At 43.3% G+C, this 27,793-nt stretch overlaps 1 protein-coding gene across 2 annotated transcripts in view; it reads left to right on the forward strand.

Moving 5' to 3' along the window:
* The window catches only part of Popdc3 (popeye domain cAMP effector 3), a 36,441-nt gene extending 11,907 nt beyond the window's left edge, over positions 1-24,534 (forward strand). The window contains exons 2-5 of one of the 2 annotated variants that reach the window (XM_029482299.2): positions 20,410-20,757; positions 20,917-21,128; positions 22,280-22,388; positions 23,517-24,534. In XM_029482299.2, the coding sequence (XP_029338159.1) occupies positions 20,644-20,757; positions 20,917-21,128; positions 22,280-22,388; positions 23,517-23,798 (717 nt within the window). In that variant the 5' untranslated portion in view covers positions 20,410-20,643 and the 3' untranslated portion in view covers positions 23,799-24,534. Of the gene's footprint in view, positions 1-20,409; positions 21,129-22,279; positions 22,389-23,516 lie in introns of both variants that reach the window. The other variant, XM_021175052.3, reaches the window with a different exon arrangement.
* The last annotated feature ends 3,259 nt before the right edge of the window (positions 24,535-27,793 follow it).

Here is a 27,793-nt window from a genome sequence, read left to right on the forward strand (position 1 = left end):
TCTTCTGTTACATATGGAAATTGAGTTTCTGCAGAAAAGAAAGAAAGAAAGAAAGAAAACCCTTTAAACCTCTCAGAGTTTTATCTTGTAGAAGCTAAGCTTTATTTTCTGTCCTCAAGTTCCGTTTAAAGGCAAATGCAGTCTTTGCAGCTAATGGCAGCATAGACTGGCTTTTGTCTTTGGCCAGTTCTTGGTCAGACAGGCAAAGGGGGATGTTAATATAAAAATTCTGATTTCTCTGTCAAAGTCATTCTTGCCAAAGAAATTCTTCTTGGGAACTAAGAATGCTGTCCATAAAAAGATGTGAATGTAGCTATTCTGGTCTGGATTCTCTGGACAAGGTGCAGCTTTGAGCTATGAGGCTGTAGACTGACCAGGACTGGCTTTCGGTCTTACTGTCTTATGAGCAATGTCTCTTGACCGGATTGTAGAATCACCACTTAACTAGTATTTTAAAGTCAAAGAGGTTCTCACAAGATTGGCTTCCTGGCTGCTTCTTATCAACCAGTTGTTCTGCCAGCAGCACTAGACGCCCTCACCACAGGCAACTGGAGCTGAGGAGGTGGGCACCCTGTGGGTGTGCTGTGTGCAGGTCAAAGACTCTCTTTACATACCCAGATTCACTCATATACACCAGCTGTACAGCTGCTGAAGGAACCACTGTTATATCCTCTGTTGAGTATACATATCAATCCTCATTTCTTTGAATCATTTTTTTTACAGAAAATACATTTTTTCATATAATATATTCTGACTACTGTTTTCCCTCCCCACTTTCCCATCCACCCAAAGCCACACCCTTCTTTCTCTTTTTAGAATACAAAAAGGCATTTAAAATAATAATGATAATAATAATAATAAATTAAGATAAGATAAAATAAAGACAAACTAGAATAGGAAAAATCAAACAGACAAACAGAAAAAAAAAAAGAGCCAAAGGCACAAGAAACACATAAAGACACAGAGACACATATTTGCACACAGAATACCCATAAAAGTAAAATTGGAAGCTATAATATATAAGCAAAAGGGAGGGAAAGCCCAAACAAAGCATCATAAGACAAAAAAACAAGACAAGACAAAAACACCTTCTAAACCTAGTAAATTCATGTTGGCTGTCTACTGCTGGGCATGGGGTCTGCTCTTCAGTGTGGTTTGTGCATCCAGGGAAATCCCATTAGAGAACACTAATCAAGTCTCAACCCAAGAGAGCCAGCAGAGGCCCAGAGAAGAAACATGATAGAGTCAGGGCAGGTGCCCAGGTCTGTTTGTGTCTAGATCTCCTATGTCCTGCCTCCTCATTTGATTTCAACTTCAGACTCACTCTTTTTATTTTTATTTTTTTAAGGATGTATTTTTTAACAGAATGTATACAGTTGCCCATATCAGGGATTGATTTCTGTGTAACCAAAGAAGTCTAATAAAAGAAATGGTTGACTCTTAAGGACTAATACTCATCGGGAACTTTGTGGAGGAGACACGGAGACGGTTCAGTCTGTAAAACGTTTGTGTCACAATGTGAGGACCAGTTTTAGATGTCCCACTCTCACATAAAAAAACAAAACAAAACAAAACAAAACAAAACAAAACAAAACAAAACAAAAAAACCACTGGGCTTGTTGTTGTGTCCCTGTAACCCTGGTGCTGAGGAAATGGAGAAGGGTGGAGCCTGATGGCCATCCAGTCAAGTGGAATTAGTGAGCTATAGGCTCAGTAAGAGACCCTATCTCAAAACATAAGGTGAGCCAGTACAGGTGTGCACACCTTTAATCCCAGTACTCTGGAGGCAGAGGGATGAAGATCTCTGAGTTTGAGGCCAACCTGGCTTATAAGGTGAGTTCTAGACCAGCCAGGGCTACATAGTGAGACTCTATCTTACACAAAACAAAACAAAACAAAACAAAAGATCTGGAGAGTTGGCTCTCTGATTAAGAATACTTATCTTGCAGAAGACCCACATTGATTGGACTGCTAACTCATAATGTATCTCACAGACATTCATAACTTCAGTTCTAGGGGATCCAGCATCCTCTTTCGACCTCCTAAGGCACCAGGCACACGTGTGATACATAGACATACAAGTGAGAAAAAAAAACACACATAAAATAAACAAACGTAAGTTGGCAAGCAATTACAGAAGATTCGCAGTATTGGCCTCTGGCCTCCACATGCACATATGTGCATATACAAACACACATGTGTGAACATATCATACATCACACACACACACACATACACCAAAAGAAAAGGATGTAAAACAATTCATTTGCTGAGCCATTTTAGGTCAAAACATAAATTAATAGAAGATTTACATTTTATAAATGGCTGATATTTAATGATCTAAGAAAAATACCTTTTCCAAGTTGGATGAGATTCAGTCATAGTCACAATCTCTTTGATAATTCTACTTTGAAGATCAATCTCAGAAAATGTACAGAGTAGGATTCTGTAGAATTGGGGGAAAGGTGCAGGAAAGAGGTTCATGTGTTTCCTTTACCCGTCACTGCTCAGCTGTTGGCTACTGATGAATTCTGGGAGGAGCCATGGACTTCAGTCATTCCTTAAGAATTTACCAGGCTCCAGTGAGCGTTCCGAACAGATGACCCTGGTTACACTCAGTGCTCACAAAACCAAACCAAAAGTCATGAATGTTGAAAAGGAACTTGGGAAGGGGTTTCTAGGAAGGAGAGGAAGATGAGGGTGTCGGGGAATGAGTCGTTCCACGGGAAACCCAGATGAGGCCAAGAATTTCGAAGTCTGCTGCAACTTGCAAAAGAGTCTTTTATTGTTTCAAGTTCGAATTCAAATCACATGCCTCTCACTCACAGGGTGAGTGCTGGCAATTGATGCCTGAGTCCCGGAAAACACTGGGTTTATATACAGTATAGTTAGAAAAGGGGAGTGGAGGGCTGTAATCATTTGGTGGGATGGAACTGAAGCCAGAAGGGGAGTTGATGAGTGTCTGTTCAGGGACTAGTTTTATGGTCAGTCGTAACTGTCTGTGACCTCTGATTACCTTTTCTCCATGGTTTAAATGCAGGGCCCTAATCTCCTTAGAGTTTATTATTTCTCTAAGGTCTCAAGGACAGGCACCTGGAGAGTTCGGCTGCTTATCAGGAAGAGTGTTGGTTTTTGGAGAGGTGGGGAAGATGCCTCACACTGTCTCCTCAGGATGTCTCCATTAAGGGGGAGTTTTATGGGTAGTTCTATCTACCGTACCATTCTAATCCTAGGCTGGGTTCCCTTGGAGGGGCCGGGGAGGAGGAGGGAACCCAGGGCTTGCTGCAGGAGGATGCAGCACAGAAACCAGCTGTCTGCACATCTCGCTTGCCTCGGGCTGGAGGGAGGATGGGAGCTTCTGTGGGGGAAAATGCAGAGGCAAACTGTCTGTACACCACACTGAAGTCTCTCTGGTGAGACTTTTAAGAAATGGGACAATTATCCACAGAGAGTTAGCATCAGTAATTTGGGGGTTACAACGGAGTAATCAGAATGTATTATATATTCATGGACGAAGTTGTCCCAGAAGAAGCAATTTAAAGTTGTTTTTAAATATCAAAAAAATTAGTTGTGAAACGAGGGCCTCAATAAAACATTTGCTTAAGGCTACAGATTTATCATAGTAAGTAATTTGAGTAGACATTAAATACACCGCATTAATGTGTGTAACGTTAGCAACATGGCAAGGAAGGCAGGCAAGCTTCTGACATGCTTTCATAGACCAGCTAAATAAAAGGATGAATGACACTGACGATTTGTTTAGTGTACATGGTGAAGAAACAGTCAAGTTTTGCATAACAGTTTTGCGTAAGGTGTTTGTAATTGAATCTGTGAGGAAGGGAAGAGTTTATGGCAGGTATAAGAATTTCAGTATTTCTCTTAGGCATGACTAGTTTCGTTGCTACGGGTTGGCGGTTGGCGGGAGAGCATGGCATCACCCTGCAATGCTTACCTGGCTGTTCTGTTCACTCGCTGCTTTCCTGCGACAGCAAGTGATGTCTTTCTAAAGAGAGTATTCACTTAAAAATCAGCATGACATGATTTCCTCTAGATGAGTCCCAAGTAGACCTTTAAACTCTTAGTTCAATTATGTAAATGACCCTTGTAATTTGGAAACCAGGTCTATATAGTGTCAACATTTCAATATCAGTGGAATGCCAGTTCCATGTGGCACCTCTCAGGCAACGCCATCCCAATGTGTGCCTGCGTCACACATTGTCCTCTAATGTCAGGTCCTCTTGTTCTTTGACGTGTGTGACATTTCCTATAAGGAAGCATATTTATTCAACATTCCTTACATGTCTAAACAGTTCAGTTCAAAAGTGCCAACTAGCATTTGCTAAGTCTTCATATTGAAGAGAAATAGTGGAAGCGTTTTGGAAGACGATGGGTGTGAGGAGAGAATAGGAAGAGAATGTGGCGTTGCCTGAGAGGTGCCACATGGGAGAATCATGGACTCTGCCAGTTGTCATAGTTCCCAAGAGAAAAGGCTGTGGTTGGAATAAAATCCAAGCAAGGCAGGAGGCTTAAACACAACTAGGAATGTGGGGCCTGTGGGTGGGTGAGGAGACAATGTAGCTAGTTACAAACACCTTGAAAGGAGGTTGCCACCAGCTGTAGGGGAGCTCTTTCAAAGAGTCTTAGCCATGGCTGCTAAATGCTATTGGGCTAAACCAAAAAAGTTCTCGACCAGGATCTAGAAGTCAGTTGAGGGAAACTGCACGTTGGATCAAAAATGAGTTTCTGATAAGACAAGGTGCCTAAGTGTTTCATCTAAATGCATGCTTCCCTGGCCTACAATTTAAAGCCAAAAAAGATGTCCAGGACTTGTGAGAGATGGGGGTTTCCTCCCACCTATCCACCTGCTGCAGCTCTCCCCGTACACACTGTGTGTGTGTGTGTCTGTGTGTGTGTCTGTGTGTACAAAAACTGTGTGTCAGGAGTTTAGGATGCTCTGCTCACAGCCTCACAGATCTGCAGTCAAGAGGTCAAACACATTTCATTTCTCATTTGGTGTTTCAAACTCTTAACTAGAGGATTTTGGTTCTCAGTGACTCCAGGACCTTACAAGCTGCTTTGCTGGTTCAGGTCTCCTTTGATCTCAGAGAGATCACGAGTAGTTCCTTGCCTTAGAGACTTTACAGGCAGACCACAACCTGGATGCTTGCCTTCCTTGGGGTCTGCAGGAGTGCAGTTCTGACGCACCCTCCTGCCTAGTCCTCTGAACCCCACATAACATAATCAGAGGAGGAACTGTTTCACCATCATTTCCCATAGACTGTTGTCTAACTAGGGGAGCATCTGCTCGTCCCACTCACAGCTTCTCACTTTCACCCCAAGTGGGAACTATGTAGAGGGATTTCTATCTTTTATGTATGTCTGGGCTCACATGTCTGTGTGTATGTATCCCTGAGTGTGTGAATAAACACATACATGTTTAAAAGGGGTCCCAGTAAAGGCTGAAAAAGTTTTCGAGATCTCATGATCTGGAGATACAGACATTTGCATGCTACCCAGTAAGAGCTCTAGGATTCAAACTTTGGTCCTGTGGTGGTTTGCACGAGTGGCCCCTGAGGCTTTAATGTTTGAATACTAAGTCTCCAATTGGTCCTCATGATCAAGTAACAAGCACTCTAACTTGGCAGGCATTTTAGCTGCCTAGTGATGCTGATACAATTTGGGAAGATCTGCTAGGAAGTACTGGACTAATGGGGGAAACTGTTGCTGGCTTCCAGAGAGGGAAAAGCAGAGGGGTGGCTTGTTAGGGGCCCATAGGGTGAATGGGAGGTCAGAACACTGGAAAGAAAATAACAGCAAAGAAATCATGTTGGCAGGACTGAACCAGCTTTGCATTAATAATTAAAGATGGAGAGCAGCCAATGTAATTGTCTGTATTCCTGTCTTCAGTGGTAATCCTCTAGGGAAAGGCGGTGTCTAAAACTACGCTAGTCTCAGTGGCTTAGCTCTATAATATACAAGCAACAAGTATAGTGGTGCGGTTTCTATATTATTTTAAGTAATAACGTGAGGGGAAACATTTCTTCATTTGAGCCACCTGGTACTATTTATTTGTTTGCCATTTAAAACAGTATGCATTGACATGTATGCAATGTATTCTGACCATATTTATCCCCTCTACCCTTTCTTATGCTCCCATTGTGACCTTGCCTTCTTCCCAACAAGCTCCCCTCTTACTTTATGTGTGCATATATGTGTGCATGCATGTGTGTCTGTGTGTATGTGTTGCATGTATGTGTGTCTGTCTCTACATATGTGTTTCTGTGTGTTTGCATGTATGTGTGTCTCTGTATGTACATGTATGTGTTTCTGTTCATGTGTGAAGACTGTGCACACGTTCATGTATGTCTATGTGTACATGTATGTTTCTATGTGTATCTCTATGTATGTGTATGTACATGTCTGTGTGTGTGTTTCTGTGTGTCTGTCAGTATGTGTGTGTGTGTGTGTATTTCTTTTTTTTTTATATTTTTATTACATATTTTCCTCAATTACATTTCCAATACTATCCCAAAAGTCCCCCATAGCGCTCCCCACTTCCCTACCCACCCATTCCCATTCTTTTGGCCCTGGCATTCCCCTATATTGGGGCATATAAAGTTTGCAAGTCCAATGGGCCTCTCTTTCCATTGATGGCCGACTAGGCCATCTTTCGATACATATGCAGCTAGAGACAAGAGCTCCAGGGTTCTGGTTAGTACATCATGTTGTTCCAACAATAGGGTTGCAGATCCCTTTAGCTCCTTGGGTACTTTCTCTAGCTTCTCCATTGGGAGCCCTGTGATACATCCAATAGCTGACTGTGAACATCCACTCCTGTGTTTGCTAGGCCCCGGCATTGTCTCACAAGAGACAGCTATATTTGGGTCCTTTCAGCAAAATCTTGCTAGTGTATGCAATGGTGTCAGCCTTTAGAAGCTGATTATGGGACGGATCCCTGGATACAGCAGTCTCTAAATGGTCCATCCTTTCATCACAGCTACGAACTTTGTCTCTGTAACTCCTTCCCTGGGTGTTTTGTTCCCAATTCTAAGAAGGTGCACAGTGTCCACACTTTGGTCTTCATTCTTCTTGAGTTTCATGCGTTTATCAAATTGTATCTTATATCTTGGGTATCCTAAGTTTTGGGCTAATATCCACTTATCAATGAATACATATTGTGTGAGTTCTTTTGTGATTGTGTTACTTCACTCAAGATGATGCCCTCCAGGTCCATCCATTTGGCTAGGAATTTCATAAATTCATTCTTTTTAATAGCTGAGTAGTACTCCATTGTGTAAATGTACCATAATTTCTGTATCCATTCCTCTGTTGAGGGACATCTGGGTTCTTTCCAGCTTCTGGCTATTATAAATAGGGCTGCTATGAACATAGTGGAGCATGTGTCCTTTTTACCGGTTGGGACATCTTCTGGATATATGCCCAGGAGAGGTATTGCTGGATCCTCCGGTAGTACTATGTCCAATTTTCTGAGGAACCGCCAGACTGATTTCCAGAGTGGTTGTACAAGCTTGCAATCCCACCAACAATGGAGGAGTGTTCCTCTTTCTCCACATCCTCGCCAGCATCTGCTGTCACCTGAATTTTTGATCTTAGCCATTCTGACTGGTGTGAGGTGGAATCTCAGGGTTGTTTTCATTTGCATTTCCCTGATGATTAAGGATGTTGAACATTTTTTCAGGTGCTTCTCTGCCATTCGGTATTCCTCAGGTGAGAATTCTTTGTTCAGTTCTGAGCCCCATTTTTTAATGGGGTTATTTGACTTTCTGGAGTCCACCTTCTTGAGTTCTTTATATATATTGGATATTAGTCCCTTATCTGATTTAGGATAGGTGAAGATCCTTTCCCAATCTGTTGGTGGTTTTTTTGTCTTATTGATGGTGTCTTTAGCCTTGCAGAAGCTTTGTAGTTTCATGAGGTCCCACTTGTCAATTCTCGATCTTACAGCACAAGCCATTACTGTTCTATTCAGGAATTTTTCCCCTGTGCCCATATCTTCAAGGCTTTTCCCCACTTTCTCCTCTATAAGTTTCAGTGTCTCTGGTTTTATGTGAAGTTCCTTGATCCACTTAGACTTGACCTTAGTACAAGGAGATAGGAATGGATCGATTCGCATTCTTCTACATGTTAACAACCAGTTGTGCCAGCACCATTTGTTGAAAATGCTGTCTTTCTTCCACTGGATGTTTTTAGCTCCCTTGTCGAAGATCAAGTGACCATAGGTGTGTGGGTTCATTTCTGGGTCTTCAATTCTATTCCATTGGTCTATTTGTCTGTCACTATACCAGTACCATGCAGTTTTTATCACAATTGCTCTGTAGTAGAGCTTTAGGTCCGGCATGGTGATTCCACCAGAGGTTCTTTTATCCTTGAGAAGAGTTTTTGCTATCCTAGGTTTTTTGTTATTCCAGATGAATTTGCAGATTGCACTTTCTAATTCGTTGAAGAATGGATTTGGAATTTTGATGGGGATTGCATTGAATCTGTAGATTGCTTTTGGCAAGATAGCCATTTTTACAATGTTGATCCTGCCAATCCATGAGCATGGGAGATCTTTCCATCTTCTGAGATCTTCTATAATTTCTTTCTTCAGAGACTTGAAGTTTTTATTATACAGATCTTTCACTTCCTTAGTTAGAGTCACGCCAAGATATTTTATATTATTTGTGACTATTGAGAAGGGTGTTGTTTCCCTAATTTCTTTCTCAGCCTGTTTATTCTTTGTGTAGAGAAAGGCCATTGATTTGTTTGAGTTAATTTTATATCCAGCTACTTCACCGAAGCTGTTTATCAGGCTTAGGAGTTCTCTGGTGGAATTTTTAGGGTCACTTATATATACTATCATATCATCTGCAAAAAGTGATATTTTGACTTCATCTTTTCCAATTTGTATCCCTTTGATCTCCTTTTGTTGTCGAATTGCTCTGGCTAGGACTTCAAGTACAATGTTGAATAGGTATGGAGAAAGTGGACAGCCTTGTCTAGTCCCTGATTTTAGAGGGATTGCTTCAAGCTTCTCACCATTTACTTTGATGTTGGCTACTGGTTTGCTGTAGATTGCTTTTATCATGTTTAGGTATGGGCCTTGAATTCCTGATCTTTCCAAGACTTTTATCATGAATGGGTGTTGGATCTTGTCAAATGCTTTTTCCGCATCTAAGGAGATGACCATGTGGTTTTTGTCTTTGAGTTTGTTTATATACTGGATTACGTTGATGGATTTCCGTATATTGAACCATCCCTGCATCCCTGGGATGAAACCTACTTGGTCAGGATGGATGATTGTTTTAATGTGTTCTTGGATTCGGTTAGCAAGAACTTTATTGAGGATTTTTGCATCAATATTCATAAGGGATATTGGTCTGAAGTTTTCTATCTTTGTTGGGTCTTTTTGTGGTTTAGGTATCAGAGTAATTGTGGCTTCATAGAATGAGTTGGGTAGAGTACCTTCTGTTTCTATTTTGTGGAATAGTTTGTGAAGAACTGGGATTAGATCTTCTTTGAAGGTCTGATAGAACTCTGCACTAAACCCATCTGGTCCTGGGCTTTTTTTAGTTGGGAGACTATTAATGACTGCTTCTATTTCTTTGGGGGATATAGGGCTGTTTAGATCATTAACCTGATCTTGATTCAACTTTGGTACCTGGTATCTGTCTAGGAACTTCTCCATTTCATCCAGGTTCTCTAGTTTTGTTGAGTATAGCCTTTGGTAGAAGGATCTGATGGTGTTTTGGATGTCTTCAGGATCTGTTGTTATGTCTCCTTTTTCATTTCTGATTTTGTTAATTAGGATGCTTTCCCTGTGCCCTCTAGTGAGTCTGGCTAAGGGTTTATCTATCTTGTTGATTTTCTCAAAGAACCAGCTCCTTGATTGGTTGATTCTTTGAATAGTTTTTCTTGTTTCCACTTGGTTGATTTCACCCCTGAGTTTGATTATTTCCTGCCGTCTACTCCTCTTGGGTGAATTTGCTTCCTTTTGTTCTAGTGCTTTTAGGTGTGTTGTCAAGCTGCTAATGTGTGCTCTCTCTAGTTTCCTTTTGGAGGCACTCAGAGCTATGAGTTTTCCTCTTAGAAATGCTTTCATTGCGTCCCATAAGTTTGGGTATGTTGTGGCTTCATTTTCATTGAACTCTAAAAAGTCCTTAATTTCTTTCTTTATTCCTTCCTTGACCAAGGTATCATTGAGAAGAGTGTTGTTCAGTTTCCACGTGAAGGTTGGCTTTCTATTATTTATTTTGTTATTGAAGATCAGCCTTAGGCCATGGTGATCTGATAGGATGCATGGGACAATTTCAATATTTTTATATCTGTTGAGGCCTGCTTTGTGACCAATTATGTGGTCAATTTTGGAGAAGGTACCATGAGGTGCTGAGAAGAAGGTATATCCTTTTGTTTTAGGATAGAATGTTCTGTAGATATCTGCCAGATCCATTTGATTCATAATTTCTCTTAGTTTCACTGTGTCCCTGTTTAGTTTCTGTTTCCATGATCTGTCCATTGGTGAAAGTGGTGTGTTGAAGTCTCCCACTATTATTGTATGAGGTGCAATGTGTGCTTTGAGCTTTACTAAAGTTTCTTTAATGAATGTGGCTGCCTTTGTATTTGGAGCATAGATATTCAGGATTGATAGTTCCTCTTGGAGGATTTTACCTTTGATGAGTATGAAGTGTCCCTCCCTGTCTTTTTTAATGACTTTGGGTTGGAAGTCAATCTTATCAGATATTAGAATGGCTACTCCAGCTTGTTTCTTCATGCCATTTGCTTGGAAAATTGTTTTCCAGCCTTTCATTCTGAGGTAGTGTCTCTCCTTTTCTCTGAGATGAGTTTCCTGTAAGCAGCAAAATGTTGGGTCTTGTTTGTGTAGCCAGTTTGTTAGTCTATGTCTTTTTATTGGGGAGTTGAGTCCATTGATATTAAGAGATATTAAGGAAAAGTAATTGTTGTTTCCTGTTATTTTTGTTGTTAAAGTTGGCATTTTGTTCTTGTGGCTGTCTTCTTTTAGGTTTGTTGAGGGATTACCTTCTTGTTGTTTCTAGGGCGTGGTTCCTGTCCTTGTATTGGTTTTTTTCTGTTATTATCCTTTGAAGGGCTGGATTCGTGGAGAGATAATGTGTGAATTTGTTTTTGTCGTGGAATATTTTGGTTTCTCCATCTATGTTAATTGAGAGTTTGGCTGGGTATAGTAGCCTGGGCTGGAATTTGTGTTCTTTTAGTGTCTGTATAACATCCGTCCAGGATCTTCTGGCTTTCATAGTCTCTGGTGAAAAATCTGGTGTAATTCTGATAGGCTTGCCTTTATATGTTACTTGGCCTTTTTCTCTTACTGCTTTTAGTATTCTATCTTTATTTAGAGCATTTGTTGCTCTGATTATTATGTGTCGGGAGGTATTTCTTTTCTGGTCCAGTCTATTTGGAGTTCTGTAGGCTTCTTGTATGTTCATGGGCATCTCTTTCTTTAGATTTGGGAAGTTTTCTTCTATAATTTTGTTGAAGATGTTTGCTGGTCCTTTGAGTTGAAAATCTTCATTCTCATCCACTCCTATTATCCGTAGGTTTGGTCTTCTCATTGCATCCTGTATTTCTTGGATGTTTTGAGTTAGGATCTTTTTGCATTTTACATTTTCCTTGATTGTTGTGCCGATGTTCTCTATGGAATCTTCTGCACCTGAGATTCTCTCTTCCATCTCTTGTATTCTGTTGCTGATGCTCGTATCTATGGTTTCAGATTTCTTTCCTAGGGTTTCTATCTCCAGTGTTGCCTCATTTTGGGTTTTCTTTATTGTGTCTACTTCCCTTTTTAGGTCTAGTATGGTTTTGTTCATTTCCATCATCTGTTTGGATGTGTTTTCCTGTTTTTCTGTAAGGACTTCTACCTGTTTGATTATGTTATCGTGTTTTTCTTTAAGGATTTGTAACTCTTTAGCAGTGTTCTCCTGCAATTCTTTAAGGGATTTTTGTGCTTTCTCTTTATTGTCTTCTGCCTGTTTAGCAGTGTTCTCCTGCATTTCTTTAAGTGTGTTATTAAAGTCCTTCTTGAAGTTCTCTATCATCATCAGGAGATATGCTTTTAAATCCGTGTCTAGCTTTTCCGGTGTGTTGGGGTGCCCTGGACTGGGCGAAGTGGGGGTGCTGGGTTCTGATGATGGTGAGTGGTCTTGGTTTCTGTTAGTAAGATTATTACGTTTACCTTTCGCCATCTGGTAATCTCTGGGGTTAGTTGTTGTTGTTGTCACTGTTTAAAGATTGGAGCAGAAGCTGTGTTCCACTCACCAGCAGTCTCTAAATCCTGCGGCGGGGGTCGTGGGTAGCTGACGGTACCCCGGTGCTGGTCCAGCCGGAAGAGGCCTGTGGTCCTACACAGGCCGTTTTTCTGTTTCCCTAACTAATGCAGTCTCTGGTCCCGCGTGCAATTGGATTGGAGCAGAAGCTGTGTTCCACTCTCCAGAAGTCTTAAGATCCTGTGGTGGGTGTTGTGGGTAGCTGGTGAGTGTCAGCCGACCCTGCGCCCCAGCTGCCCCGGTGCTTTTCTGACCGGAAGAGGGTTGTGGCCCTATGTAGGCCGGATTTCTCTCTCCCCAACCAGAGCAGTCTCAGGTCCCGCGTGATTGGACTGGAACAGAGGCTGTGTTCCACTCACCAGCAGTCCCAAAATCCTGCGGCGGGTGTCGTGGGTAGCTGGCGGGTGTCAGGCAACCCTGTGCTCCTGCTACCCAGGCGCTGATCCGGCCGGATGAGGCCTGTGGCCCTACTCAGGCCGGTTTCTGCTTCCCTAACTAATGCAGTCTCAGGTCCCGCGCAATTGGATTGGAGCAGAAGCTGTGTTCCACTCACCAGCAGTCCCAAAATCCTGCGGCGGGGGTCGTGGGTAGCTGGCGGGTGTCAGGCAACCCTGCGCTCCCGCTACCCCGGCGCTGATCCGGCCGGATGAGGCCTGTGGTCCTACTCAGGCCGGTTTCTGCTTCCCTAACTAATGCAGTCTCAGGTCCCGCGCAATTGGATTGGAGCAGAAGCTGTGCTCCACTCACCAGAAGTCTTAAGATCCTGTGGCGGGTGTTGTGGGTAGCTGGGGAGTGTCAGCAGACCCTGCGCCCCAGCTGCCCCAGTGCTTTTCTGACCGGAAGAGGGTTGTGGCCCTATGTAGGCCGCATTTCTCTCTCCCCAACCAGAGCAGTCTCAGGTCCCGCGTGATTGGACTGGAGCAGAAGCTGTGTTCCACTCACCAGCAGTCCCAAAATCCTGCGGCGGGGGTCGTGGGTAGCTGGTGGGTGTCAGGCAACCCTGCGCTCCCGCTACCCTGGAGCTGATCCGGCCGGATGAGGCCTGTGGCCCTACTCGGGCCGGTTTCTGCTTCCCTAACTTGTGTGTGTATTTCTATGTGTGTTTCTATATATGTGTCTGTGTAGGCATTAATTTAAGGGTAAAATCCTTAATTGTTCCTATTCTAGCTCCCAAATAAATGGTGAGCTTATTTATATTTATTAACAAGCTTGAAGCACTATGATTGGGCACACATTTATCTATTTTAACCCTCATGGCGAATCCCTTGGTTACCTGCTCATCACAGCTCCTCCTGAAGCCTCTCCACATGGTCTTCTGCCTCATGGCCACCTCTTTCTTCTTCCTTGCGGTCCTTCTCTCCTGTCTTTCTCCAGGGGACCTCTGGCTAGGATCAGAAGTCCAGCTTTCCTATCTCCTTCTCCCAGCCATAGGCTGATCATCTCCATACTAACTAATCAGAGATAATTGGGGAACATTCTTCACACAACACTGATACAGGAGATGGTTCAGCCATCATGACGATGCTAGTGTCTGGACTATACTAGATCTCTGGGCACAGAAATCAGCAACTGAATATACAGTGCACAAGACCAACCCCCAACATGTGTTTGTGTGTGTGCGTATGTGTGTGTGTATGTGTGTTTCTGTGTGTCTGCGTGTGTATGTGTCTGTGTATGCCTGCATGTGTGTGTGAGTGTGTGTGTATGCGTGTGCATGTGTGTGTGTGTTTAGTTAGGGTTGGTTGTATATGGGTGGAGGGTTATTTACCAGAACATAGGCAACATATAGCGGTCACATGAATAATGAAAATGATCAGCTGCCAATAGCTTCTCAGCTAGGAGTGAGGACTCAAGAGTCCCCCTCATCCCATCTTGGGATGTTACAGGCCCAGTCTTGGCACAGCCAATCACAGCTGCAGTGTTTTGCACACATGCAGTGCAAAGATCATGTCCTGTCCAGAAAATGGTGTTTCTCTGCACCTCATCCCCAACCCACATTCTCCAGCTCTTCCATTTTCAACTGCCCTCTTTCATGTGTTCCATGAGCCTTGCAGGGTATGGTATAGACGTCCCTCTTAGGACAGGGTACTCAATAGTCACTGATTCTCAGTACTCTGACCAGTTGTAAGTGTCCACTAATCATGGCCCACTGTGACAACAGGCTTCTCTGACCAAAGCTGAGAGCAGCACTGACCCAGCGGTAGCTTTTCTTTTAGATGAGTGTCTGCCGAAGTCAGAAGAGGGTGGAGGTTGGCTTGGGAGATGGCAGAACATGAGCAATGTGAAGGTAGATGACAAGAATACTAATGGTGGAAAGGTGGAGATGGGGAGAAGGAGGTGAGGACCAAGACCTGGATTTGTCCTCTGACTTCCACACATGTGCAGTGAGGTACACGTGTGTAGACACACATATTCACACACGCTGCACAGTTTGAACATACTATCCTGAATGGGTGGAATGCTGTTCCTGAAACTGTAGGCTTTTAAAGGAATATTGTAGAGCTAGTGTTGGAGTTCGTCAAAAGACCCTCACTCACAATGACCACAGAGACCACTGCCATCGCTGCAAAACGCATGAAGATTTTTATTGATCCAACATGTTGGGGATTCCCCTCTCAGCATGTAGACCAGAGAAGAGACCCAGAACAAAGAAAGAACACACTTTTTATACCTCTGTAAGGGGCAGATTTGAGCAACAGGATTCTCATTGGTGTAGTAAGTAACCCTTTTAGGCATTGGTTGGTTTGTTTAGTGACTAAGTAACCCTTTGGCCCAGTGACTCACTTTGCTTGCCCCATGGGGTGTTATTATGATTTGGTCAGCAAAGTAATAGTACATTTTGAACTTATGGATCAGCTATTAACATCACAGCTATTAACATCAGGGGAATTCTCGAAACAAGGTCAGGGTGGTTTGTGGTCTTTGTCACAATTCAGTGTGGGGCAGGAGGCAGAAGAATTGCTAATCTTGTTATGGTTATTTCTCTGAAGACAGCTAATATTGTTTTGGTAGTTGCAAGCTTAATCATTTTGACCACTAAAATTATGTTTTTACATTTGTTTAGTCAGCCAGCTTCCTTATTTGGCTCTGTACTTTGCCTGCTAGTTCTGTTTGGAAAGTCTTTTTTGAAGGGGGAAGGTACTGGGTGGTCTTTAATTAATTTTCTATATTACACTATGTGTGACAAACTTTTCCAAGTTGTTGACTAGGAAAACCCTAGAAGCCCCCAAAACAACACAGGCTATTGCCATTGCTCTTGGTAATGTACCAGACCTAGATAATAAGACCTTATTGCTGAAGGTGCCCTGTACTCTGGCTTCTGGACAAAGAAACGTTAAGCTAAAATTGAGCTAGAAGCTTCCTCCCTGCTGACTAGCTTTTATGCTGCTGGAAAGGACTGTGCAGGCTGCTGGGAGTCAGTCATCAGTAGCCTCATCTAGTTGTGAACCCTTTAAGGTACAATATTGACCTTCCGAGCAAAATACTCCTGGGTGTAAAAGAGGCATGACAGTTATGGTGGTGATCAACTGCTTTCTGATTAGATCTGAGGTCTGTTTAACAGGAGAGAACTCATACCTAGTGCTACAAACCTAGTCAAAAGCCATGGATGAGGAGGCCAAAAGAGACCCTGAGTGGGGAACCTTCTACTGGTTGGTTGTTTGCTATTTGCTTTTCAGACAAGGTCCCACTATGTAGCCTAGGCTGGCCTCTAATTCAAGATTATCCTGTCTCAGCCTCCTAAGTGTTGGGATTTCCAGAATTGCCACCTTACCTGGTATCTGGTACCACTTAAAGTAGATAGAATAGGTGCTGTTTCCCTTGCTTTGTTGGCGAATAAACTTTCCTAGGCTCATGCGCAGAATGGAAGTCAGAGCAGAAGCTGTGATTTCCAAGTCCTGGTGATGTGTAATGGAAACAGATTAATGCAGAAGAGAATATGTGTCACACTTAAACAGTTTGTCCTTGAACAATATTTTTACCTTCTCTGAATTTCATAATTCTCCTGAGTAAAATTACCTGCCTCGTGGGGTTGTTCGGTGAGATATAAAAATCTACCTAGCACGTAAGTACTGAATGCATGTACCATCGCAAGGATAAGTAGGGAAAAAAAAGACAGCTGAGAAAAATAAGAACTTAGCATATGGAACACATACTGAGATTGGCATCTGATTCCAATTAATGAGTAGAATATTGGTATTTTGAGCTTGTGGGATGCTTGGCAACCCAAACTAACTCAATAGCACTGGCTACCATACTATTTGTTGTCTTCAATCAAAGCAGTAATTAAATGTTCTTAAGAAGCTCAAGGTCATAGGCAAAGGATTCACTTTGAATTTGGAGTTGGTCCAGATGGATTTTTTGCGGGGGCAGGGGGATTCCCCAACTTCCCAGTGTATTTGTGTTGATGTATCTCAGAGGTTGGGCTCTTCCCTGCATCTGTGAACTTAGAGTACCCAGGTATTTCAACATCCCGTGTTAGAGGTGGAATATCTTAGTATATTCAACTGGCATTCATTGGATGCAAAGGGTCAGGCATACAATAACATCTGTCTCTGGCCCTGCTGCCCCTTACAATTTCAGAGCCTACAGGAAGACTCAGTCATAATACATATACACCAAATGCTTTCACAAATGGCTGTCTCCAGAAGTAGAGTGCTATGAGCTGAGCAGTCCATTTAGGACTGTGATTGGTTTCCTGGCAAGCCTGTTCCCTTGCTTTCATACTACCTCATTCAAAGATTCACCTCCTGGCCCTAGTGAAGCTGGGCATATAGGCGCTTAAGCTTCCATGCTGCAGGGTGTAACTAACTACCCTTTTATCTGAAGCCAGAAACTTCACCAGACTGTGCCCAGCTCCCCCAGGGACTTTGCCAGGCTATGATAGCTTCCCCATGCTTGGCATGATGATTTAGATTCTGCTTCCCTCAGACAGTGAGATAATAAATGTATTGCTAAGCAGATAAGCACAACTCTGGGCTAATCTTCATCAGCGTGCCACCAGGGTAATGCCGCCTGCCCTTGAGAATCCTTTTATCATCTTATTACTTTATAATTCACAGTCTTACAGATTTAAGAGAAAAACTGAATAAACTGGAAAAAAAACTGGATGACTGTGTTAGGTTGCTAGATTTTCATCTTCTCCATCTGTAGCTCAATGGGCAAGATCAGTAGCTGTTTGAGGATGGAATCCATTGTGTTGCTTGGGTATTTCAGCAGTTATTTACACACAGAAATGATGAGGCCTGAGGGTCTGTGAGGCAGGCAGCTGGTGGATGAATCATGTTCGGTCATCAGAATGATGGTGGCGCATGGCAGAGGCCCTTTCCTGCCCATCACCTGCTCCCGTCAGTTCCCCCTCGTCTAATAAAGTGCATCTGTTGTGGTGACTGGATAAAAACACACCAAGCCGGGTATGCAGTAATTCAATCAGGGCAAGTTAGCATTCTACAGCAGTGCCATGCTCAAGGTGGAGAGACAGAGCCTGGTAGCTGCTTAGTGCAACAGGAGTGGGCCGGAAGCACAGTTCCTCTTAAGACCCCCAGGATCACAATTCTAGAACGTAGAGGCCCCGGCATGCCCTCCAGACCAGGCATTTTTAAGGAGCTCCTTTCTGAATCGCCGGGAACATTTTCTGTGGCCTTTCTCTTATTAGCACTGTCTTAACGTTTCACTGAGGATTATAAATTTTTAAGGAAGTTCAAGCCAAAGTTCAGAGACCCACGAGCAGGTCTTTTCATATTGGTCTTCGAGGCTGTGTTGAGTACTCTGAAGAATTGATTGGCTAAAATGCCCCGGTTTACAAAGTAAAACCGCAGGGGAGTGACATTTGCAGGCTGGTATTTGCAGTTCCTGCTCCTCCTTGCATTTCTGAGAACCGTTCTTTGCTGTGACAGTCCAGCAGTATAGAATTGTGTGTGTGTGTGTGTGTGTGTGTGTGTATGTGTGTGTGTGTGTTTTAAGAGGAGAAACTGAGCATGCTCAGAATGCTTCTCTGTTTGTTTCCTGTGTGTCAGAGATGGCCCGTAATCAGGGATCTGCAAGATGCTTGAAGTCTTTTAAAACAAGTAAAAATAACATTATAGCTCTAAGTTGTGTATCTAAGCCATTGTCCCTTCCCTCCTGTCCCCTTTCCTCTTTCTCTTCTTCCTTCTCCTTGCTTATTCTCCTGCGGGGTTGTCATGATTTGAGAAAAGGTTCATGATTGAAGGATGCCAACAGCAGCATCACCTTCATGCCTATTCTGTCAGTGATGGCCAGTTCCCTGCCACTCACAAGGCATGTTCACTTCTGCATACGGACTTTTATGTTTTCCTTATGAGACTCGGGCTGTGGTACATGATGTTTTAACGGGTGTCCTGGGAGGCAGTAAACACAGCATCTACATTCCAGGGCCTTGCATGGTGGTTGGTTTCCATACGACTCAGGCTAGGGGGAACATCACAGTGACGACATTAGTGCTGAGGATAAATGTGGTAAGTGATGCATTGATCCAGGACCTTGTCATCATGCCCAGTTTTCTTCAGACCCAGGTCCCATATCAGCATCCACCACATGGTTGGAAGAGTAGAGAATATATGAAGAAGAGAACAGAGTCAATAGTATTGTTAACCAGCTGGGAAATGTCTAAGGAACAGGAATTAATGTGTTCCTTTTTATGTATGCAATATTAACCTGAGCCACAAATACAGAAAATCATGCTGTCTTAGTTAGGGTTTTACTCTGAACAGACACCATGACCAAGACAAATAGGGGCTGGCTTGCAGGTTCAGAGGTTCAGTTCGTCATCATCAAGGTGGGAGCAGGGAAGCATCCAGGCAGGCATGGTGCAGGCAGAGCTGAGAGTTCTACATCTTCATCTGAAGGCTGCTAGTGGAAGACTAGCTTCCAGGCAGCTAGGAGTAGGGTCTTAAAGACCATGCCCACAGTGACACACCTACTCCAACAAGGCTACACCTCCCAATAGTGCCACTCCCTGGGCCAAGCATATACACACCATCACAAGTGTACATGTTTTTTTTTTTTAAAGTCCCTGAATCTAACTTATTAAATGTTTTCACAGACTACTATGTATTCATAAAGATCTCCCTCCTGGCCATGTGTTCCCTATGCTTACTGATTTATTGGGGGTGATTATAGTGTCACATTTAAGCCATCTTTCATGGAAGACCACTTCCTTGGATCCAGCATGTGGGCAGTGCCACCAAAGTCCTGCTCTGCTTTGATGTCTGTATAGCTTGGACACATTCATTCTCAGCCTCAAATATGTTTAAAGCATAACTGCCATAGCATCAGACAGTATCTGTCGAGAAGGGAGGATTTTTGGAAGGTCCATGGATTAATCATAATTACGAAGAGAGCTTGTTCAAAATACGCATCCCTGGAAATCACCTTGATTTAATATTTGTGGGGAAAGTCCATGGCTCTCTGTTTTTAGTCACTTGTGTCAAGTGATTCTGGCTTAAAGCTGTGCCACGGCTGTAGACTGGCTGACCCAAGGATTTAGTTATCCCGTGTTTCAGTTTTCTGTCTGTTGTTGTGATAAAACACTGACTAAAACCAACTTGAGGAGGAAAGGGATTATTGCCCCTTACAGACTAGAGTCCATCATTGAGGGATGTCTAGCAAGGAGCTCAAAGCAGGAACCTAGAGGCAAGAACTGGAGCAGAGGCCATGGAGGAATGTTTGTGCTGACTTGCTCCCCATGAGTTCCTGAGTTTGCTCTCTCATATACCTCAGGACTACCTGCCTAGGGCTGGCACCGCCCACAGTGGGCGGGGCCCTTTCACATTAATCATTAACCTAGAATATGCCCCACTAGCTTGCCCAGGACAGTCTGATGGAGGTGTTTCCTCAGCTGAGATTCCTTCTCAGGTGACTCCAGCTCGTCAAGTTTATAAAAACTAACCTGCATACGCCGAAAAATCAATAGCTAGCCAATTTCTAGTAAATATGCTTTTATTAAACATTTAATTAATACTTGCGCTTAAAACATCCCAATTTCCTAACAATGGGAAGACAATTTGCATAACTGATGCCGCAGATTCATTAAGTAAAGTACCATTCCATTCTTTTTGTTTAATTTGATCCTATGTCCCTATTTTCTTTCACACAGGAAATAGCAAAATCTTTGTGGACTTCATCTGAATCAGGGGCCCAGATGAGCTTAAAGAAACTGGAACTGAACCCGTCGCTCTTTGGGCTCCACACCCACTGAAGCCCCCTCCATGCCAGCCCCCGAGTCTCCCGGCCTGTGGAGTGCACTGCTGTGTGATGGGAAAGCGAAGGACTCTGTCACTGGCCTCAGGGTCATCTAAAGCGAACTGACAGGGAAGCAGATAGTGCAGCCATGGAGAAGAATTCAAGCTTATGGAAAAGCCTGGTGACTGAACACCCACTCTGCACCACCTGGAAGCAAGAGGCCGAAGGGGCCATTTACCACCTCGCCAGTATCTTGTTTGTAGTAGGTTATATGGGTGGCAGTGGATTCTTTGGGCTCCTTTATGTCTTCAGCTTGCTGGGGCTGGGTTTCCTCTGTTCTGCGGTCTGGGCGTGGGTGGACGTCTGTGCCGCTGACATATTTTCCTGGAATTTTGTGCTGTTTGTCATCTGCTTCATGCAGTTCGTTCACATCGCGTATCAAGTTCACAGCATAACCTTCGCCCGAGATTTCCATGTGTTGTACAGCTCGCTCTTCAAGCCCCTGGGGATCCCTTTGCCCGTCTTCAGAACAATTGCTCTGAGCTCTGAAGTGGTTAGTTTGGAAAAGGAGCACTGTTACGCCATGCAGGGGAAAACCTCCATTGATAGACTCTCCGTTCTCATCTCAGGAAGGTTCGTACCCTGCGTGCAGTGTGTCTCACCTCTATAGTGGTTCTGTGTGTTTCTTTGTATTCTATGTTGGTATAGCATAGTCCTGGGTAGCATTTAGCACCCATTGACTCGGGGAAATCTTTGAGACCTGACATAGGTGTGGGTATTTAGAGGACATGCTAGAGTTTACTTGAATCAGGAAATAATCTCAGCGTACTCTTTCATCTTACAAATACAATCCACAAGTTTTAAAAGCAAAGCATGAATTTAGTTCTGTGGATGCAGCACTTGTGACTAGTCACAGAAAGTCAAGGAGGCTGAGGCAGCTTGAGCTGGTAGATCCGTCATCGGCACAGTGAGTATTTTAGGTGGACTCTTCTGGCATCCTTCTCAATAACAGGGAGTCTTTAATTTTATATTATCAAATTTATTCAGGAAATCCTAGCATTTACCCCATTGTGAGAGGTGGGAGTAAAGACTTCGAGAATATATATGTATAGAATCTAAACTTGGAAAAGTTTGAGGAGGTAAACAATCATGTGTTTTTCATATAATTGAAGCTATTAATGCCTGGAGAGATGGCTCTGCAGTCAAGAGCACTGGCTCCAGTTCCAGAGGACCAGGGGTTCAATTCCCAGGACCTGCATGGCAGCTCATAACTGCCTGAAATTGCAATTTCATGGGATCCAACACCTTTACACAAACATGCATGCAGGCAAAACACCAATGCACATGAAATAAAATTAAGTAAATTAATTAATTGTGTAACAAAAAGAAAAGATTAAACCTTTAATGCACAGAGGTCCTTGCAGCAGATTCCCCACTGTGCTCTTAAACTCCCCACTGTGTAATAAAAAAAAATTTTTTTTTGACTGAGTGTGCCAGTCCTGTGCTGAGGCTCAGTACCCACGTGGAATGGACTCGTCTCGTGCATGTACAACTTGATGAGCTGTTGGTGAATTTCACCGACTGCTCCAGACTTCTAGGTGATGAATATCATACTCAAATCTTATAGGGATTACGGTACTACATGTATTTAATATTTTGTTCTTCAAAACTCATCAGGGAAGAAGCCCCCAAAGGCTGCAAGTGTACTCCCCCCACTCAAGTGTCCCCCAAATGTGCACACACTTTCTTCCCACCTCATAACAGATGTTCTTATATCTTGCTAGAATCAGAGTGACAGTCGATGGCGAATTTCTGCATTATATTTCCCCCTTTCAGTTCCTGGATTCTCCTGAGTGGGATTCGCTAAGACCCACAGAGGAAGGCATTTTTCAGGTAAGGACCAATTATGCCGCATGGTTCAGGACCCAACCTTCTAAACAGGTGAATATTTGTTGTAAAGCAAGCAAACATACAACACACACAGTTTAAATTTATATTTAACTTTGGATACAGTTCCCTTCATGCCTGACTCCTAACCGTGAGTCTTGATGACTGACGTTAGTCACGGGTACAACCACAGAAAGAATGGGAATCCAGGAGACAGGAAGGAGTTGTGAGAAGCACTCTCTAGGTTTTCCATGTTGAACCGCATATATGGGAATTAATATGCCAAGACTTGATTTTAAACACTGCCGATGTGATCGTTTAGAAAACGCCAAGAGAAAAAGATCACACTTATTACAAAACAAATGGTTTTTGAAAGTAGAAGGTCCCAGTGGATGTCAGCTATTCTAAACTTTGTCATCTCTATGCTGTCGTGTGCTGGTAGTACTAAAAGACAACCATTTCTGTCCATTATATTTATTATGCTATACTGTTTCCTATAAACCAACACATACATGTGCATGCACATTCAGATGTATGTAAATCCGCAAGTGTGGTATCTGTAAATTCCGTATTGTACTAGAGAAACGGTTTTGGGGTTAGAAGTCCACAATCTTCATAGTTGTGTATTCCTCTCGTGTTAGCCAACCTTGCTCTCTCATTTTCATATCAGGTAGGTCTGCAAAACATAATCAAGAGGAGCACGTGTGTATAGCATCATGATTAGAGAGGAAGAAATAAATTATGTAGTTTATTTTAATATTTACTATCTTAAGTTTTTAACATTTTGTGTATCGGTTAAGATGGTTTTTAACGTAAAAGGAATTCATTTAAAATTGGAGGCAGAAAAAATGTGATTGAAAGAACTAGAGAGATTAAGTGGTTAAGTGCACTGGCTGTTCTTGCAGAGGACCTGGGTTCAGTTCCCAGCACCCACATGGCTGCCCACAACCATCTGTAAGTCCAGTTCCAGGGGATCTGATGCCCTCTTCTGGCCTCTGTGGGCACTGGACACATGTGGTATGAGTACATTCATGGAGGCCAAACACTCATACACATAAAGATAAACCTTTACTAATCATGTTTTAATCTGTTGCTTTCTAGTTTTGTTTTGCACACGTCTCTTGTGTTTTCTAGGTAACTCTCACAGCAGACACCGATTGCCGATATGTGTCTTGGAGGAGAAAAAAATTGTATCTACTCTTTGCGCAGCATCGGTACATCTCCCGCCTGTTTTCAGTTTTAATTGGCAGTGACATTGCAGATAAACTCTATGCCTTGAACGACAGGGTGTACATAGGGAAGAAACATCACTATGATATTCGGTTACCCAACTACTACCAGATGTCAACTCCAGACTTGTCCAGATCACCCCTAACAGAACAGTTCCGGAATTCCAGACAACATTGTAACAAATGACATCAAAACCTGAAGTTGTGTGACTGCTGCAAAAAAAGACTTCATCATTCCCCCCCCCCCAGACAATTCAGAATCAAGATGCCATTGCCAGCTGTTTACTAATTCATTTTAACTTCTGCATTGCAAATAAAATTTAAAAATTTTCATGTATTCCTTACTGTTATAATGGGAGATGAATACGGATGGGCAGTTTGCCCCTTTTCTGCATCAGAACTGAAAGAATGTGATTTTGTATTCTCTGATATTTCCCCCAATGTGCTGCCTGGTACTGTTGGCACGGGAGAAGCAGCTAACAAATGTCAGCATGAGAGCGGGTTGCTATGGTCCACAGACCCATTTCTAGAATCTGCTTTTCTGGGACAATCTCTGATGAATGTAAGTTACATTGTTGTTGTGGGAAGCAATTTCTTTTATATGTGAAGTTCTTTGACGGGACTAAACAGAAGAATAAATGTAAGAAACAATAACATGCCAATTTGAAGATGACTTTCTTGCTACAAACAAATCCTGAGCTTACACTTTACAATTACTAATAAAAGCAGCAACTAATAGAAAACAAAAGTGCATAATAATTACTGAGTAAATAGCTACCCATAAACAGATAGTTCAAATGCATCTGACCTTTTGAGTTGCATATTCAGCTACAGAGGCAAGGCTTTGACAGAGCAGAGGCAGCTTCACAGTGAGTTCTCAATCCTGTAAGAAGAGCATAGGAAAGAGATACTTACATGCAGACCTGGTCCCTGTATTAGGAAAACTGGTTTTCTGGAACTCCTATGCAGTGAACCTCTGTAGAACCATTTGACAAATGGACCTAATGACCTGTTTGTGGCTCTGGGTTATAAACTGGGCCCTGATGATAGATAGATATATCCAGTGATAGACATGATTCATCCTTCACAGAGCTTACATCCTGGGGCCAAGAGAGAAGATAAACTAGAAAAGCTTATGGATACAAAGTGATGGGGTCAAGGAGACAGGGAAATTAAAGGATATGGGTGGGGGATGCTGCTCGAGGAAGGTCTCAGCAGGAAGGTGATGCTTACTAAAGACCTGCAGGAGGCGAGGCGGTAGTCTATGCAGACACTGGGCAAGGGCAGTCTGGGCTAGGGGTAGCACATGCAGGCTCCTATGCAGAGCATGGCTGGCCAGGTCAGGACCAATGGGAAAGCGAGCGTGGAGTGGGACAGCCTTGGAGTGGGTGGGGGACTTAGACTTGGATTCAGCAGCCACTGCAGAGTTTGAAATAGAATAGTCATGTGTTCTGCCTGTGATCCCTTGATAGCCTGCTGAGGAGGAGGTGTCGGGGTGGGGACAACAGTGGATGAGGAAGGTCAGGAGACAGTTGCCCCTGAACACTGAGTGTGAGTCTGGACTCAAGAAAGATCCGGGCTAGAGATACAGCTGTGAGACATTTAGCAGTCAATGGTGTCCAAACTCATTGGCCAGAGGAGGTGTCAAGTGCCTGAGGGTAGATCAGAACAAAAATGGCCCAGGAACTTACTCTGTGAGGATGTCATAGTGACCAGAGGGATACGGTGGAGTCAGCAAAGGATATGAAGGAGCAGCCAGTGAAGCAGCAAGGACACCAAGGGAGCGTGATGTTCCAGAAGCCAAGTGAAGAGACCTGTCTACAGATCCATTCCTAGAGTCTGCTTGTGTGTGTGTGTGTGTGTGTGTGTGTGTCTGTCTGTCTGTCTGTCTGTCTGTCTGAATCTCTGACAAATGTAAGTCCTATTGTTGGTGTGGGAAGCAATTCTTTCTTTTACATGTGAAATTCTTTGACATGACTAAAAAGTAGAATAAATGTAAGAAATGATATGTCAATTTGAAGACTACTTTCTTGCTACAAACAAGTTCTGAGCTTATGCTTCACAGTTACCAAGGAGGCACCTTATGGAAAGCAAAAATTGCAAACTTATCACGGTGTTAAATCATCACCTAGTATTAATGTACTAAAGATACAAAGACCCAAATTTCGCCCGGAGCAACTATGAAAGGAACAGTGAAGTGTCTTTAGTGTGGCTGAGAGGTCTGGAAGACACCACTGGACTGAGCAATGGTGAGCTGCACCAGGGAAGTTTGGTCATATGAAAACAGACTGAAGGGGGATGGGAGGCATGATACGGGGACAGCAAAGCCAGGTATGCTTTTCAAGCCTTTCTGATCTGAAGAGAAATGGAAGCAGCCATTGACGTGGGACTGAGAAAGAAATGGTTTTTGCTGAACAAGACCAGAAAAATGGCACCTAAGAATGGTATATGGCAAATGGCATAAGCTCCAAGTAGGGGTGAGCTACCTGAGTGCTGACCTTGAACACGTTTGTGATGATGGATCCTGTATCCTTAAACAGGACAGTGGTCATCACAGACGGACAGCAGGCAGAGTAGACCTCCAAAGTAAAGTCAGGAAATGTCTGGGGAGAAGCTGTAGTGTGCATTGCTTTCTGATCTTCAGCAAATGGGATAGCACGGCAAGGTCTGTGTCACCATGAATGAGCTGTTGTGTAATTCAAGTCTAGCATGAGCTAAGTATAGAAAGGGATGCTTTCCTTTTCGGTTATACATGGCCATCACAGTTCTTAATCAAATAGATAGTCAGACACAATAGTAGCCATCCTCTGGTATGGTCAGACCTTTGTGAAGTGACACAAGCCTTTTGGTGGGCTTTACCATGGCTCTGGGAGAAACTCAGGTCTCTGTGTCTTTAAGACTTTGTTGCAGTTAAGCAACCAATTCCCACCTTCCATTGATACTAGGTGCTGATGGCGCACCTTAGATTCCACCAGGTAACTTAGCAAGAATTAATTGGCAGCCAGCTTGCTAACGATGAAGGGAACTGAGAACAAAGCCACGGTGAGATAGGCTCGGACCACACCACAGGAAGAAAGTGAGAAAAGTTGGTAGATGCATTTTCAAGAAATCTGTCTTGAAGATAGGACACGCACGCAGGGGGATGAAGGGTATTGAAAGGGAGAGAAGGATGAATACAGGACCCTCCCCATCGCCACTGTCATGAAGGGCTGGTACCAACCCTTGTACTAACAGATGGACTGTGAGTTGGTTTGTCTACCTGCTAAAATGAAAAAACAGAAGACCCTACAGTGACCCCATGTAAGGACACTTGAGTGTCTATGGGAAATGTCTAGAAAACTATATTTCATCATCTCAAAATATTCTAATCAGCCCAAATGGAAAGCACAAGTGGGTATTCAAGAAACTAGAGAAGCGCCCGTGAATTGCTCTCCTGTGGTGCACTTAGAATTGAATTTCTATTCAAACTGGGCTTATTTTCATCTGAGCCTAATCACTGCCACTTCTAAATTCCCTGTGTTCTCTCATTGCTAGGAGCACAGTGAGACAAGAAGCACAGGGTATGTTCTTGTGTTAAAAATGCTGTACAGCTTTGCACACAAAGCTGGATGTGTGTACCTGCATATTTGCAGATAGACAGAACCATTCTTCAAAAAACCAGAAAGAATTACAAAGAATTTTCAAACAAGTTGGGGACACTTGCAAGCTAGACACCTTTCACAATCACCCCATGTCACATGACCAGAAAGCTGGCACTTGCCAAGTGCCCTGACTTTAAAGAATTAGGGAAAGTGACTTATGGTTTTTCTGTCCTTAGTTGCGTGGTCAACGGGTACTCTGAGGAGTAGTGAGAGAGGGAGAAGGAGAGATGGCGGCACACAATGAGCCCATAAACACCCACGCTGCACTCGCCAGCAGAGTTCCGGAGGCTGCAGATCCATCTTCCCGGCCTTTACTTCACCCCAATTTTGAAGCCTCTCATTCCCTCAGAGCTACTCCCTGGAACTGAGTGGACCCATTTGCTCAGGACTCCACATCCTTAGGAGCTTGCACCAAAGAATTACTCTACCGTGAAGAACGGCAGGAGCTCCTTTCAGTACTTGTGCATTGGAGCAGTATCGGACAGAGGAGCTCAGGGAAAGTCATAGGTCATATGCAGTGCAGGCTGTCCGACTTACATTG

The sequence above is a fragment of the Mus caroli genome, unplaced genomic scaffold (genome assembly GCF_978045245.1).
Source record: "Mus caroli unplaced genomic scaffold, Mus_caroli_1 scaffold_9, whole genome shotgun sequence".
Classification (NCBI taxonomy): domain Eukaryota; kingdom Metazoa; phylum Chordata; class Mammalia; order Rodentia; family Muridae; genus Mus; species Mus caroli.